Source organism: Scyliorhinus torazame, chromosome 3 (assembly GCF_047496885.1).
Source record: "Scyliorhinus torazame isolate Kashiwa2021f chromosome 3, sScyTor2.1, whole genome shotgun sequence".
Classification (NCBI taxonomy): domain Eukaryota; kingdom Metazoa; phylum Chordata; class Chondrichthyes; order Carcharhiniformes; family Scyliorhinidae; genus Scyliorhinus; species Scyliorhinus torazame.
This window is the reverse complement of record NC_092709.1, coordinates 222,857,048-222,874,612: the sequence shown is the minus strand read 5'-3', so window position 1 is coordinate 222,874,612 and position 17,565 is coordinate 222,857,048. Positions and strand designations below refer to the sequence as shown.

General features: G+C 53.0%; 1 protein-coding gene across 6 annotated transcripts in view; it reads left to right on the top strand.

Moving 5' to 3' along the window:
- Positions 1-17,565, top strand: part of LOC140408957 (protein FAM149A-like) — a 176,296-nt gene that overhangs the window by 110,185 nt on the left and 48,546 nt on the right. For all 6 annotated transcript variants that reach the window (XM_072496908.1, XM_072496907.1, XM_072496912.1 and 3 more), the window contains one exon: positions 15,807-15,964. In XM_072496908.1, the coding sequence (XP_072353009.1) occupies positions 15,807-15,964 (158 nt within the window). The remainder of the gene's footprint in view (positions 1-15,806; positions 15,965-17,565) is intronic.

Genomic DNA, 17,565 nt, shown 5'->3' with positions numbered 1-17,565 from the left:
TCTTCAGCTCTTCAAAATATTCTGCTGTTATTCAGTCAGCTTTGCTCTCGATGTAATCAGGGTGAAAATAAATGTCAGTGTTCCACCAACAGAAATACAGTATAACATAGCATTTCAGGCTCTATCTTCAGAACGTGCCTGGCATTTAGGAACTCGATAATTTCAACTCAGAACATTGGTCATCCTATCTGTGAATCCCATTGACACTTGTAAAATGGATGCTTATTTTAAGAGTTTCTGGGCAGGATTCTCCATTTGCTGACGACGTAATCGTGAAATGCGATTGGGCGCAGAATAGCTTCCGACACCAAAATCGCGGTAGGCGCCGGTTTGACGCCAAAATAGGATGCTCCACCGACTGCCATTACGGCGGCCATCTTTCTGCGCATCCACTGACCACCCACCTCAGTCCCTGGTTCTACACAGTGACACCGGTCATAAGGGACCACCCACCCCCCTACACAGCGCACCCCCCCTGCCCCCGACCATCCCGCCCAACCGGCCGCCACCCACCGGGGGACCGCCAGGGCAACACCCACAGCAGCCCCCAGTGTGGGCAGTGCCAGCCAATGGTACCCCTGGCAGCAGGGACGGGGGCGACGGCGGTGCCAGATACCGACGGGGTGGGGGTGGGGGAGGAACATGCGTGGGTAGGGCCTGCAGTGCCAACCGGGGCCACCGTGTAGTCCATGGAACCTGGCTGGGCACGGGAGTATGCGCCATGCTAACATGTTGGCCTTTCACCCCCTGCAGACAAGGGCGTTTGGCGTTCTACCAGCAATGCTGGCCGCCGTGGCGATGGTCGCAGCTCTGCGAGATGCCCTGTGGCCGCGTAAGCGGGGGCTGCTCGGATAGTAGGGGAGTGGACAGCGGCAGAGGACCGGGCACCATAGGACCAGGCATCAGAGGACCGGGCTGCAGAGGGGCAGGTGACTGCTGCACAGGCTGAAAGGCTGGAGGGCATGCCGCCCAACATCCCGAGGATGAGGAGGTGCCAAGGTGGCTCTGCATGAGGCCTTGTGTGTACCGGCACCGCCTGTCATTCGAGAACCTGCCAGACCGGGCATGCCGTCGGAGACTCCGGCTAAGCAGAGAGACAGTGCCACATACCTGCCAGATGGCACACCTGGCACCGCGTGTGTATGGGGAAGGACACCCACTCCCGGTGACCGTCACTCTGAACTTCTATGCGACGGGGTCCTTCCAGTCGCCGAGTGGGGTCCTGTCCGGGATCTCGCAAACATTGGCGCACGGGTGCACCCGCACCATCACGGAGGCCCAACATGCCCAGGCGCCTCAATACATCCATTTCAATATGGACCAAACAACAGGATGCCTGGGCAGGGGGGCTCACTGCCATCGCCAGGATGCCCCGGGTCCAGGGGGCGATAGACGGGATGCATGTCGCCCTACAGGCATCTGCGGATAACAAGCTGCTCTACACTAACCGAAGGGGGTACCACTAAATAAACATCCAGCTGGTCTGTGAACATCAGCTGCGCATCGTGCATCTCTGTGCCTGATACCCGGGCAGTGTACACGACTCCTTCATCCTGGCACACTTGGTCATTCATGGCATGTTCGAGGGGCACCCCCCCACGGCTGAGGGGGTGACTCCTGCGTGACAGGGGTTACTCGCTGCGGCTAATACCTGTCCGAAGGCCACAGAATGACACGGAGACCCGCTACACTGACACCCATACAGCGACCAGGGATGTGATCGAGCGGTGCTTCAGCATCCTGAAGATGCGGTTCAGGTGCCTGGACAGCCCTGAAGGGACCCTCCAGTATGAGGCTGGGAGGATCACCCGCATCATGGTGGCCTGCTGCATCCTCCACAACATCGTGCAGCAGTTGGGCGATGTGCTGGAGGAGGAGGAGGAAGGGCAGGCCTCATCCGATGAGGGGGAGGGCGAGGATGGGCAGGACATGGGGCCCAGGCAGACACGGGAGGCCGCATGATGCCATCGCCAGGGCCAACGCCCACGGGACGCTCTGATTGCCTCCAGGTTCACCACATCCCAGACCCACACCGCCCACTTGCACCCCCCTCCGTTACACACACCTGCGGCGCTGGGGGCCCTGAGTTGGCAGTGACAGCGGGTCTGGTCCATGGGATGGAGGATGATGGCAACCCGCACTGAGATGAGCTCTGGTGCTCCGCATCGTATGACAACATCTGACTCATGCCCACAGTAGCACCTTCCACCTGGGTGATCCCTGCATGCGAGCTGGCCAGTCCATCACACGGTCCCGTCGAATCCCTGGGCTGGGGTTGCTGAGGATGGTCGGGGCACAGGGGGGAGGGGGCAGGGGAGGGGGTAGAGGAGGGAGGGGGAAAGCACGGTCCTCCCATAGGGCCTGCACTGGTCCCTCCCCATCCCCAGCCACCCTGACCAATCCACCCCCATGCCCATCAGACAGACCACTGAGGCAGGTTTCAACGGTACTGCCAGGTGTTTATTGTGTGGAAATATATACACGGAGAGTACAGCAGGAGTGGAGGAGGCCTGCTGTGACTCCTGCCTTGCAACAAGGGTCCCCGTTGGCGCGAGTCTCCTGGGGCGACCTGGCCTGGATGGGCCCGGCTGCTGCTAGGGTGTTCTGGATGACGTGCCACCTTGTCCTGCCCGCTGCCCACCAGACACACCGGGGACAGGAGTCAGAGGTGCGGGTATTCCGGCACCTCCCCTGTGGGAGTCACCGGAACGGGCCTCAGCATCTCCTGGGCTGTTCCATTGAGCAGAGGTGCGAGTGGAGGCATCCACTGAGGCCCCCCCGCCACCTGGCCCTGCCATTCCTGGAGGCTCGCTCTGGTCTTGACCAGGGTCTGCATGGTTGCAGCCATGGAGCACAGAGAGTGGACCATCTCGGTCTGGAACTGTACCACATTACACTGCGACTGTGCCACCAGCCTGTGGGTCTGTGCCACATCAGCCAGTGACTGGGCCACCTCCCTCTGGGACTGGGTCACCTCCCTCTCGGACTGGGCCACCCCACCCAGTGTCTGCGCCACGCCGGCCAACACCTGGCAATGCCTCTGACATTAACAGCCATGGCCTGCTGTGACTGGGCCATGCTGAGGAGTGCCGCTGTAATGTCCAGGTGGCTCTGGCACATGGCTGCCTGTGGGAGGGCAGCCCTGTCCTGGGCCTCGGCCACAGCCTGCACAGAATTCCACAAGCCATGGACACACTGATTTATAGCCAAAGCCGTCGCCCCCAATGCCTCCACCACGGACGTCACCCGTGCAGTGTCAGCCTTTGTGGCACGCATGACCGGCATCACTCCCATCTCCTGCACATGGATGGACTCCTGGATGCTGGATTGGATTGGAGTGGATTTGTTTATTGTCACGTGTACCGAGGTACAGTGAAAAGTATTTTCTGCGAGCAGCTCAACAGATCATTAAGTACACGGGAAGAAAAGGGAATAAAAGAAAATACATAATAGGGCAACACAAGGTACACAATGTAACTACGTAAGCACTGGCATCGGGTGAAGCATACAGGGTGTAGTGTTAATGAGGTCAGTCCATAAGAGGGTCATTTAGGAGTCTGGTAACAGCGGGGAAGAAGCTGTTTTTGAGTCTGTTCACTTCCGGTTTGGGCCCGATCTGCTTCCAGGTCGTGGAGGTCAGGTCAGGTCAGGTCAAAAGGACTCCACGGGCCTGGGAAGATGTTCAAGCCTGCAAGAAAAGATAAAAGGATGCCCGCCGTCCTCCCCTCCTGTGGTCCCTGGGTATCTGGCTGCATCTGCACTGTGACTGGGACTGGATGTTACAGGAGCCGGGACCCGTCTGGACGGCAGCTGGTTCCTGGGGCTGGCCTGCCCTTCATCCGTCCGGCCCCTCGGCTGCTCCTAACTCCACCTGCTGTACCGGATGCGATGTGTGGTGCGCACCAGATAGTGTCCCAGGAGCCTCTTCACTAATGTGCCCAACCGACGTTATAGTCTCCAGGATGATGGATCAGTGTTCTGCGGTCTGGGGGGAACCGGCTCTGGCGCTGGCTGGGGGCGGGGGGCTCCGGATGGACCGGCCCCATCTCTGGCAGGTCCTGTAAGACACAAGACGACATGTATTATTAGACCGTGGGCCGGGGTGGGGCGGCGGGGTTGAGGGGGGTGAGAGGTGAGTGGGGTGAGTGGGCAAGGGGGGGGTGGGGGCGTGTGTGGTGAGGGGTGTGGGTGGGTGGGTGGGGCCACATGTGTCATGGGGAGCGCAACTAAGCAGGGTCTCACTTCCTTGCCCGCCACCGAACCCCGCCTCGGCGACCTCCCTTTCCTCCGGGCCCCCAACCATGTCCAGTGCCCTCTGCTTGGGTATGGTGAGGGGCCGCATTTCTGGTGGTCCCCCTCCGGTCTTCTCCCGCTCCCGGTGGTTGTCTGCGGCCTTCTCCTGTTGGGGGGGACGGGGGACGCAAGCAGCCCAGGGGTTGGGCAGATGATGGCCTCAGTGGTCAGGACAGCTGGCCTTGGCGGCTGACATGGGCACTGGCATGTTGGGCAGGGTGGGGCTTCGTCTATTCCTTTTGGGTAGGGGCCGGGTTACGGGTGTTTGGAGGGTGCGGGGTAAGTGCCAGGGGTACAGAGTGGCCAACTTGGGGTGGCATGTGGTGCAGTGGGTAGCACTGGGACTGCGGCACTGTGGTCCAGGTTCGAATCCTGGCCCTGGGTCACTGCCCGTGAGGAGTTTGCACATTCTCCCCGTGTCTGCGTGGGTTTCACCCCCACAACCCAAAGATGTGCAGGTTAGGTGGATTGGACACGCTAAATTACCCCTTAATTGGAAAAAAAAAATGATTGGGTACTCAAAATTTAAAAACAAAAGAGTGGCCAACTCACCCTGGTTGCCCTGAGGAGGTCGTGGAGTTTCTTGAAGCACTGCATGCCAGTCCGGGCGACGTTGCCCACTGCGCTGTCAGCTTCTGCCGCCTTCGCCCAGGTGCCGCGAACAGCGGCCTTCATCCCGGGCAGGGGTACAGGGTCGTCCGCTTCTCCTCCACGGCGTCCATGAGGGTCTCCAGCTCAGAGTCCCTGAACCGTGGCGCTGCTGTCCTTCCAGCCATCCTGTTGGCTGGGACGGTGTGTGAGGGGGGAAGGATCGTTTAAGTTTGGCTGCGGCGTGTGAGCCTCACGAGTGCCAATCACGCACCCGGCGAATCCGGCACCGTTTTGCTAGTGTTCCATGTGGCGATGATGCTAGCCCATTTAAAGTATCTGAATCGGTGCAGCTGTTGCGTCGGTTTTTTTTTGTCATAAAATATCACTGTTTCCTCACCGGCGTCAGCACTTAGTCTCAAAATCGGAGGATTTAGCCCTCAGCGTTGACGCCAGCGGAGCATGTGTGAACTTTCACGACAGAAAAATTGGCGCCACACCTGCACCGATTGCGACACCACTAACGGGACAGCACCGCTGCCACGTGGAACACAATCGATTCCATTAAAAATGGTGTCGGATTTGCCGGCTCCGTGATTGACACTCAGGAGGCTGACAAGCCGCAGCCCCGCACACGATTCTCCCCCCACACACACCGCCCCAGCCAACAAGATGCCTGTAAGGTGAACAGCAGCACGATCAGGGACGCGGAGCTAGAGATCCTCCTGGTTGTGGTGGAGGAGAGGTGGATGACCCTGTACCACAGCACTGGAGGAAGGGCGTCGGGCACCGCCGTTCGGCGTGCCTGGGCGCAGGTGTCAGAGGCGGTCAGCGCTGTGGGCAAGGTCGTCCGGACCTGCATCCAGTGCAGGAAGAAACTGCACATCCTCCTCAGGGCAGCTAGGGTGAGTAGGCAGCACTGTGCCCCTCGCACTAATCCCGACCCCCACACACCTGTTACCCGCCCTCTCCGCTTCCTCCACACACCAACCTCACCCCCACCCAACTCTCACGCCCAACCCCCTTCCCCCACCCCCCCACCCCCACAACCCCTAATCCCACACCCACACCCCCCCACACCACTCACCCCCACACCCACACCACTCTCACCTCCACACTGCCCCACATGCCAGCACCCATGCCAGCTGCCATGGCACTGAGGCCGCCAGCTACTCCCCCTGGGCCCCTCCCTAGAGAAGGCCGAGCAAAAGGAGAAGACCGGAGTGAGACACTAGACCTGTGGCCCCTCAACGTGGCCAGTGGCCCAGAGGAAAGGGAGGTCGCCGGGGTGGAGTGCAGCCACGGGCGATGCAGTGAGACCCCGCTGAGTTGTGGTTCTCCATGACGTGTGTGTCGAGACCCCGCCCACACACCCCACCCCCCACACACCCCCCCCCACAAACCCACACCCCCCACACCATCCACACCCCACACCACTCTCACCCCACACCATCCACACACCCCACACCCCTCACCCTACATCACCCCCACCCCCACACCACCCTCACCCCCACACCACTCTCACCCCACACCACTCTCACCCCACACCACTCTCACCCCACACCACTCTCACCCCACACCACTCTCACCCCACACCACTCTCACCCCCACACCACTCTCACCCCACACCATCCACACACCCCACACCCCTCACCCTACATCACCCCCACCCCCACACCACCCTCACCCCCACACCACTCTCACCCCACATCATCCTGACCCTCACACCATCCTCACCCCCACACCACTCTCACCCCACACCACTCTCACCCCACATCATCCTGACCCTCACACCATCCTCACCCCCACACCACTCTCACCCCACACCACTCTCACCCCACATCACTCTCACCCCACATCATCCTGACCCTCACACCATCCTCACCCCCACACCACTCTCACCCCACACCACTCTCACCCCACACCACTCTCACCCCACATCATCCTGACCCTCACACCATCCTCACCCCCATACCACTCTCACCCCACACCACTCTCACCCCACACCATCCTCACCCTCACACCATCCTCACCCCCATACCACTCTCACCACACACCACTCTCACCACACACCACTCTCACCCCACACCACTCTCACCCCACACCACTCTCACCCCACACCATCCTCACCCCACACCATCCTCACCCCACACCATCCTCACCCCACACCACCCTCACCCCACACCATCCTCACCCCACACCATCCTCACCCCACACCATCCTCACCCCACACCATCCTCACCCCACACCATCCTCACCCCACACCACCCTCACCCCACACCACCCTCACCCCACACCCCCCTCACCCCACACCACCCTCACCCCACACCACCCTCACCCCACACCATCCTCACCCCACACCATCCTCACCCCCACAGCACCCTCACCCCCACAGCACCCTCACCCCCACAGCACCCTCACCCTACACCACTCTCACCCCCACCCCCCCACCCCCATACCACTCTCACCCCCACTCTACCCTCACCCTACACCACTCTCAACCCTACACCACCCTTGCCCTCTACCACCCTCACATCCTCACCCTCCACCACCAACCACGCCCCACCCCTTCTCCCGGGTGTGAGGGGTGGGCTGGCCGGAGCGGGAGGACTAGTGCAGGACCTGAGGGTGGACCGTGTTCTCCCACTCCCCCTCCCCTGCCCTATCCCTTCCACCTTGCAATGGACTGGCCAACTCGCATGCAGGGATCACCCAGTTGGACAACCGTGGGCAGGGGTCAGATGTTGTTATACGATGTGGAGCATCAGAGCCCATCGCAGAGCAGGTTGCCATCACCCTGCATACCATGGACTAGACCGCTGTTACTACCAACCCCGCGGCATAAACGTTCAGGGCGACTATCACCTTGACGGTTACCGGGCGCGGGTGTCCTCCCCCATACCCCCGCGGTGCCAGGTGTGCCATCATCTGGCAGATATGTCGCACTGTCCCCCTGCTCAGCGGGAGTCATCGACGGCATGCCATGTCTGGCAGGTTCTCAAATGTCAGGCGGTGCAAGTGCACACGAGGTCTCATGTGGCGCCTCCTTGGCACCTCCTCGGTCTGTTGGGCGAATGGACCTCCAGCCTGGGTGGCTGCCACCTGCCCCGCTGCAGCCCGCTCCGCTGCTGCAGCTCCCACTTCCTCTTCGAGCGGCTGCCGCTCTTCCGGCTGCAGGGCATCCCGCAGAGCTGCGGTGACCAACAGGGCGGCCACCATTGCTGGTCGAACTCCAAAAGCCATTGTCTGCAGGGGGTGAAAGGCCAACATGTTTGCATGGTGCACACTCCTGTGCCAAACCATGTTTGACAGGCTACACGGTTGCCCCGGTTGGCAGTGTGGGCTCTGCCCCCGCATGTCCCCCTTACCCCTGCCCCGTCGGTGTCTGGTACCATGGGGGGCTCCGGCCCTGGCGCCCATCCCTGATGCCGGGGTACCGTTGGCTGGCACCCATACGGCCAGTGTCACTGTGTAGAGCCAGGGGCCAAGTTGAGTGGTCAGTGGGTGCGCAGCAAGATGGCCGCCTGGGCACTGTCCCGTGGGAGGGGTCACCCCAGCCGCGTGGCCTGTCTCCCCCTCCACCGGCCCCGGCAGGCCCCCCCCCCCAACCCAGCCAGCATGGCCATATTCCGGGCCGGCAGCCCACGGTTGCTCATCTCCGTGTCCTACCTCCTCTCCCTCTCTCTCAGCAGCCAGCACGCCAGGGCCACGATCTTTGAGAGCACATGTGGACTGCGCTGTCAGGAACTCGGCCCGTCAGAGGCGGAGAATCACAGCTGGGCCCACTAATGATATGCCAATGGTGTTTAAACACCAAGTGGCTCACGTCGCATTTACACCATTTTTGGGATGCCGGAGATTCGCGATTTGGTGTTAAACCGGCGCCTTCCACGCTTTTGGAGTCGGAAGCTATTCTCCGCCCAATTGCGTTTCCTGATTTCGGTGTCGGCCAATGGAGAATCCTACCCCCCCTGTATTTTGTGCGGGCCATGAAGAATCCAGCACGAGCTTGTAGAGTCAAACAGAAAGTAACTTTATTTATAACAATATATACACAACAGTAGTTCACTATTGGCTTTGTCTCTAGCCGGTACCACACTGGCCAGCTCTATTTCTACAGCTGCGCTTCTAACGATTGCCCTGCCCCCCCCCCCCCCCCCCCCCAATTGGGGAAGCTCATTTTCCCCAAGGATCCTGGGGTAACCAATTGTCTCTATCCAATAGGATCCAAGCAGCATATAACACTGTAGTAAATGGTAAAAATTATTTTGAGCTGTAAAGTTGTACTCTGGGTGGTACCTTTTTGTTGCTTTAACCTACTTATATTAAGCACCTGTTCTGTTGATTCCCAAATTTCTTTCTCCGTCAGTCTGGCCTCAATAAAAGTTGAGATGGATTTGCACGTAAAAAGAAGTTATTTATTTAGCTTGCAAGCTTGATTCATCTTACAGAAACATAAGAGACATCCAGTCTCCTACACTCCAGAAAGCGAATGAACAAAGAGACAAAGGGATCTCTGCAAATCAATTCAAATGGTATCAAGTTTCACATACTCGACGCCCATAGGTCAGCCTATATCCCTCCTGACCTGTTTGATCTATTCTGATTGGCTCACTTCCAATCCCTTTCTCTGGCCCCTATCAATGCAGCATCACTCTCATAGACACACCTCTTCCTGCTTTTTCCATGCGGTCTCAATCCCTTTGTCTCTATCTGCCAGAATCAAAGTGGCTTATTTCTACATTACATTAACTAGTATCTCTAAAGTAACTATTTTATATCACATTCGTCATTCCCTCCTTTTATCATTCCATGATAACCGAACTATCCAATCCATAGCTACGGTTCCTCATCTAAAAGATCCGTCGCTGCATTTCCAATTCCTGTCTTAGCCCCCCTTCATCTGCCTCACCCTCATGGATTTTAACAGTTAAATTTTTTTTTTCCGGTGATTGGGGCGGTGATCTGATCCAGTGCACCCCGCATTGTACCCATCACACATTTAAGGATGGCCAGGCCCACAAAGATGCAGCCGATAGCTACCACTAGATACATGGCCATATTTATCAACCAGTCCTTCCATCCTCCAAATCCCCAGTTACCCCAAGAGCCAGGATCCTGCATCCCGTCCAAGTGATCCCGTATGCGATCTATAAATTTAGTGATGTTAGCGGTCAAGTCCTGAACTCCCATGATACACTTGCCCTGTTCTATGGCGCATACCCCACCCTCACGGGCCAGAAGATAGTCAAGAGCATACCGGTTCTGCATTGCAAACAACCGTAGCTGAGACAACTCCTTAGTTATTGCCCCGAGGGCTCCCAAGGTTTCATTTCCCAAGATGGTAAGGCCGCAAATAAAATAATTCCGATCACTGACTACTACCCGGGTTTTCCTCAGTTTGGCCTTTAATTAACTTAAGTGTATCTCCCGGTAACCTACGTTCTAGCTATACTTCCCTTCTCATACGCCCCATCCTCTCTCTAGTCCCTTTCTCTTTCTCATAGCCTCTTCCTACACTCTTCTGACAGCCTGATTTTACCTTTATTGTACCACTCCTAACACATCCAAAATCAAATTTACATGTATTCCAAAAACAAGGCAATGTCCATATAATGTTCCCTTCCCATCGCCGGGACCGGTGCAACTGCTTCATGACTCCTGCATTCTCCTTAACTTTGATGACCTTCCATGAGTCGATACCATGTCCTCGTATATGGGGGCAGCGAAGAACATCACCTTTGCATAGGTGATGTATCCTTGTAGATTGGTTGGGGCTACACAGATACATAATATTCCCCTTTTCCATGTCCATCGCCAATAACACGCCAAGCGAAGTGAGGCCAAATATCAGACAGACGATGCGTAGCCACTCCATCATGCTCCACACCTGTAAAATAGCACTGGAGAAGGGAGGCAGGTTAGTATCCGACCTTTTACAGTAGTGGAGATGGACTCAATTTACAGTGATGTAGGTGGACCCAAGCACTTCGCCCATCCACTTTAACTGCTGTGGGGGTGGTAAGGAGAACTTGGAAGGGCCCGTCCCATCGCGGCTCCGACCCCTTCCTAGTCCAATTTTTGACCATGACATAACTACCGGGCTGGACTGAAAGTGAGCTAGGTACTGGGGGCAATGGCTGGTGAGCCGCGCGGACTTGGCCATGGAGTTCCTTGAGCACTTGCGTGAGGGCTAGAACATAGGTGGTCATTTCTTCAGTCATCTGATGAAACTGAACCAGTCTGGGAACCTGCAGGGAGTTCTAAGAGGCCTGCCATAAAGAATCTCGGCGGGAGAGAGCCGGGCCGGTCCCGCAGGTGTAACCCGCAGCTGGAAGAGGGCAACGGGGAGCAACTTAAGCCATGTCAGTCCCGTGTCTGCTCTTAATTTAGCCAATTTAGTTTTGAGGGTCTGATTGTGTCTCTCAACCAACCCGGCCGCCTGCGGTCTGTAAGCACAGTGTAACTGCTGGCGTATGCCCAACTGGGAGCAAAACTCCTTGTTAATTTGTCCAATAAAATGAGGCCCATTATCAGAACTTAACTGAGCTGGTATACCGTACCGGGGAATGATTTCCCTCATCAAGACTTTAACCACAGTAGCAGCCTTATTATCGATAGTCGGATACACCTCAACCCATCTGCTGAACACATCCACAATGACCAAAACATATTTGTAACATTGACACCTTTCCAACTCAATGTAATCCATTTGGAGCGTCTCAAAGGGACCACTGGGCAACGGGGTTTGCCCCTTCCCACAAGGGATACCTTTTCCGGTGTTATATTGCTGACAAATCCAACACCGATTACTGATACTTTGGGCCAACCCCTGCATTTTAGGGTGCCACCAAGTGTCCAGCAACAAATCACTAGTCCCTCGAGCCCCACAATGAGTTGCAAAGTGTACACATTCAATGACCCATAAAGCCAGCACATCAGACATACAAGTCTGATGTGCAGGCGTGGTCCATAAAGAGGAAACAGAATCATATGTACAACCTAACCGTTTCCACATTTGTTTATCACTCTCAGGAGCGTCCTCCTGTAACCTTATGACGTCTTGGATGGTTGGCATTGACTTGTCAAAAGCAGACATATTTATAGTAGATCGTTTAGTCTGACTTAACATCTTGCGCACCATCACTTGCTGAATTTGCGCGGCTGTTTGCGCTGCACGATCTCCTCGTTCATTACCAACGTCAACTGGGGTTGTACCATTCGTGTGGGCAGCGCATTTAATAACGGAAATCTGCGCTGGCATAAGGAGGGCCTGCAGTAGGTCATTAACTAAACCCCGGTTGGATATTTCTGTGCCTGCCGAGGTAAGGAATCCCCTATTCTTCCAGAGTTGTCCGAAGTCATGAACTACCCCGAAAGCATATCGGGAGTCAGTGTAGATATTTACCCGGCGATCTCCCCCAAGTATACATGCACGGGTGAGGGCAAAAAGTTCGGCTTGTTGTGCTGAGTAAAGGGTCTGGAAAGCTGCCGCTTCTAAAATCAGACCATCCTGATCTATGATTGCATAACCGGACAGTCTCCGGCCAGTGGGGCTTACTAATGCACTGCCATCAACATACAGAATCATGTCAGGTTGTTCTAACGGAATATCACTCAGATCGTCCCTTATTGTTGTAGTTTCCTGAATCAAGGCTAAACAGTCGTGACCAGGCGCGTCTTCATGGACAGGGGGACCGCTAAGAAAACAGGCTGGATTGATAGTGGTACAGTATTTAAATGTCAGACGTGGATTGTTCAAAAGGTATATCTCATACCTATTCTGACGAGCTGCGGTAAGATGCTGAGTCTGCAGTTGCCTCAGTAGTGCGATGACCGAGTGGGAGCTATACACCGTAATATCCTGTTGGAGGGTGAGAGCATGTAATGGCTATGCGATGGCATTGATTGAACGTAAATCCTGTACTAATCGGTACTGGTCTGGTTTGGCTGGTTTAGGCACAGCAAGTATGGGGGTGTTACATTCTGATTGGCAAGGGACCAAAATACCCTGTTTCAACAGCTCTTGAATTAATTTATCTATTGATGGAGCAGCTTGAGATTTCAGGGGGTATTGCCGAATGGAAGGTAGCTTTACATGATCCTTAATCATCACCTTAATAGGTGTAACATTCGTCTTTCCCACTTGTGATGGATATTCCGCCCTGACCTGTGGATTGACATATTCCAACACATCATGTCCCCTGTGATGCTGCAGTCGAGTGTTAATCGTTTCAGGGACCTCAAAATATTTTATGGTAGTGCCGTCCGGCATGACTTGAAGTGCGTAGTCTGTTGGATCTGAATGATCCACTGCCCTCCTGACCATTCGCCCCATATCCCTGGCATGGTACTGGTCATGGACCTGACGTGTAATATGAGGGCTTACCGAAGCTGACTGTGGCCATAAATGCGGTGATATTGTAACAAAATCGGCTGTACCTTCTTTTCCCGTGACTGTGGCTGTAACCTTGACTGGCCATTCGGTCTCAAGTAATGGCCGGTATTTGTCCTCCAACTCCCTGTTTCGTCCAGTTCTGTCATAGGCCAGGGTAACGTGATGCAGTGACTGTTCAACGTCTAACGTCCACCACTGGGGGGTGATAGAAATATAGCACTGTTGTCTCATCCTCCTCTTCGCTGATCCACCCACCCAAAGTCACTATATTGGGGCTCCTGCTGGTAAACTACCATTTCTGCCGCTTGTTGGGGTCGCAGATCATCCTTTTTCATTACATACTCAGTCTTAACCTTTGTAACTGAGCCTCCTTCTTGGCCTACACCCTCCTTCCAGTAAAATCTGACTGCCCTTGCCATCTGGGAAGGGTCGTTCTCTGTCCAATTCATGTTATTACATTTCACAGCAGTAACCACAGAAGGTGGTAGGCAATGCATTAACATAGCACAGTATTGAGGGGAATTCTGACCATTTTGATACAGCAAATCGCCTGACTGCCCCCGGTAGATTTCATTAAAACGCTCCAGAAATTCCTCTGGCTCTTCAGTCTTCCTAGGTTTTAGGTCTAAGATAACAGAAAGATTTATGGGCCTTTGAAATGTGCTATTCAACGCATTCAAGATCTGTGTCCTTTTCTCTATTTGCTCCTTTTTTTTTTAAACTTAAAAATGTTTGAAAATTCAAATTGAATTACTGCAACTTGCAAGCTTAGCTCTGATCTCAACTCAGAACTAAATTTACAATTTGCTTAACACAAACTTGTATAACATTTACAACTTAATTATTTCTTTATCTTAACAATTTTTCTTTTAACAAGTTTTTTTCTTTTACATACACACAAGTATTAGCAAAATCAACTATCATCTCCAGATTGACACTTTTTAAAATGGTGTCCATGATCTTCTTTAAGTTTCTATTAATCTCCAGATAAAATGAGATAAACCTTATTTCAAGTAAGTAAAACTTAAGATTCTGACAATTTCAATCAATTGCTTTCGAAAATAATAACTTTTATCAAAGAGGTGGAGAAACCCACCTTTAATTTCCTTTAATTAATTCAAAACGTAACTTTGCTGGAGTTCACTGACTCAAAGGAAAGGTATCCGATTACACTAGCGACTGGCGCTGTTATCTCAAGGCCTGAGTGAGAAGCACTGTCTGGCATGACTTTGCCTGCTGCTGTTAACCCTTTGAGAGACTTCTGCTTCAACCAATCTGCAGCATTCCCCACAATCTCAACTAGCCCTCGGAACTGCGTTTTTCGCCAATACAGTCCAAGGAGACAATTTTGGCTTAATCAACTATATTTTTAACACACAGACATATAGAGGTGAACCATTTCCAATTTCAAATGTTACATCTACCTCTCATAACGTAACCCAACCGAATTAACTCACAAATAAAGTTGAACCATTTATATTTTAAATGTTACATCAACAATACAGCCTACCCCAGCCGAATTAACTCACAAATAAAGTTGAACCATTTATATTTTAAATGTTACATCAACAATACAGCCTACCCCAGCCGAATTAACTCACAAATAAAGTTGAACCATTTATATTTTAAATGTTACATCAACAATACAGCCTACCCCAGCCGAATTAACTCACTAATAAAGTTCCATCAATTAAAATGCTAATCCCCAGACTGACCTGTGATTTCGTCGAGGCGGTCTTTCTGTGCCAACCGCGAGTGACCAGACTAATCAGACGATAAGAAGAGGGGAACAATCAATGCGCGGGCATTTCCCAGTTCTACATTGAGGGCCCTTTGTTCCCCATCCTCCTGTTCATAATCAGTCTAATTCTGATTTCGCAGTTGGATCAGGATCGCCCTGAGAAATCCCGGTTTTCGGCACCAAATGTTGATTCCCAAATTTCTTTCTCCGTCAGTCTGGCCTCAATAAAAGTTGAGATGGATTTGCACGTAAAAAGAAGTTATTTATTTAGCTTGCAAGCTTGATTCATCTTACAGAAACATAAGAGACATCCAGTCTCCTACACTCCAGAAAGCGAATGAACAAAGAGACAAAGGGATCTCTGCAAATCAATTCAAATGGTATCAAGTTTCACATTCTCGATGCCCATAGGTCAGCCTATATCCCTCCTGACCTGTTTGATCTATTCTGATTGGCTCACTTCCAATCCCTTTCTCTGGCCCCTATCAATGCAGCATCACTCTCATAGACACACCTCTTCCTGCTTTTTCCATGCGGTCTCAATCCCTTTGTCTCTATCTGCCAGAATCAAAGTGGCTTATTTCTACATTACATTAACTAGTATCTCTAAAGTAACTATTTTATATCACATTCGTCAGTTCTAGAGATGTCACCTTGATAATTATACTGAAGATCTTTGCACTGTCTGCCACAATGCAGTCTTTGTGAAAGTGATGCTGTTTCCTCCTCTCCTACACAGTGTATTGGGTAACTTTCACTTCCTTTTATCTCCTATGTTGGCTGCAGATGAGGATAAGCAGACAGTGAACATGCAGAGCTCAATCATGAGCAAACTTCCTCATATCAGTGACTCTCGAACCATCGTAGCAAACTATAGCATTCCACCGTCAAGAGGCTCTGAGACACGTGTCTTGGCATTAGGTGCATCCTTCATCCACTCTCAGGTACAATTCTAGCCTGTAATGTGCTTAGAAGTTTGAAATTGCAAAACTGTCTAATTTCATGGTAAATGTGCAGCAGAGTTTAATTGCAATGCACATGTTATACATAGGTAACAGAGTCAAGCAGTTATTAATAGCTTATGTAAATACCTTAACAAGACCTGCTGCTCTTGGTGACTTGGTTGCTATTTTTGTTTACTCGCTGAACGGCTGATTGATGTAAGATAAGTCCCAAAGTCAACTCTAGCCTTTGTCGGGTGGTCTGGTCTCTGATGGCAGTTGGGTGTTATGATTGACTTCAGTATCCCTCAGTTAGGAACGAGAAAATTTAACCAGGTTCTCTCTCCTGATCGCAAGCAGGAGGCGCCAGCTAACACAGGATTAAACTCGGATGTGATGATGCTGGGTGGATCTTGTGCCATTCCTTGTGGTGAGTTTGGTGGTAGGGAGGCATTTAATCAGGGGGGTGGGAGCAGTGGCGACCCCACTATCTTCCTGCCTCAACCCCGATTAAGTCAGTGCGGTGAAGGCCCGAGCACGGCCTACCTGCCCTGACACCAGTTGAGGCTCTTAAGTGAACAACTCACACACACTGAAGAGCCTCATCCCGCAGCCACTGGCATGAACCTGTATGGGGTTGCTTATAGGCTCCTGGAGGTGGGGGTTGACCTTCCTTCAAAGGTAGCCAGTGCCTGATCAAGGGATCCGGCATGAGAAAGGTGGGCCGGCTGAGAGGCACAGCCATCCCACTGCCCTTGCTGCCGATCACCCTCCCTTGCAACTCTCACCCCTCCTGCCTTGACTCACCTGTGACCTGGGTTCCAGTGATGATACTAGACTTCGAGTGAGTGTTGCACCAGCAGCAGCCAACATCTCCCAGTGGAGCTGCCATTCAGTAGAGCTGCTGCCTGCTTATTGGTTGGCAGCTCTCAGTGGGCCTTGATTCTGGGGAATGCATGCAGCTCTCCAATTAAATGCCTGAGTGGTATTTAATGCGGCTAGGACTTTCCTAAATCAGGCAACGCAGGGTTCTCACCAAGTGTTTAACTGACCGGCGAGACCCTTGTTACCACCAATAAATTCAACCCGCTGTGCGTAAAATAATTTGTTGGCACTCCACTCGCCAGGCTCAACTGAGGAAAGTAGCCCATGAACAGGTATTGGAAAACAGCTGGCATCCATAGATCTACAATTTCAGAAAACGTTTTAGTATATTTATTCGTTCAGAGGATGTGAGTGTTGCTGGCTAGGCCAGCATTTATTGCCCACCCCTCATTGCCCTTGAGAAGGTGATGTTGAGCTGCCGTCTTGAACCGTTGAAGCCCACATGATTTAGGTACAGCTCAGTGTTTTTAAAAGTATTTTTATTACGCTTTTGACATTTTATACAAAGAGAACAAAAAAGACACACACCCCACCCCAACAGAAATAATACAAAGAAACAGAAACCCCGTACCCCAAATCCCCCCCCCCCCCCCCCCCCCCCCAGCAGTTGACAGTGACCAACTCTTTAAAGTACAGAATGAATGGGCAGCATCTTTTGCAGAACCCCTCAATCGTGCCTCTCAATGTGAACTTGACTTTTTCAAGGTATAGGAATTCCA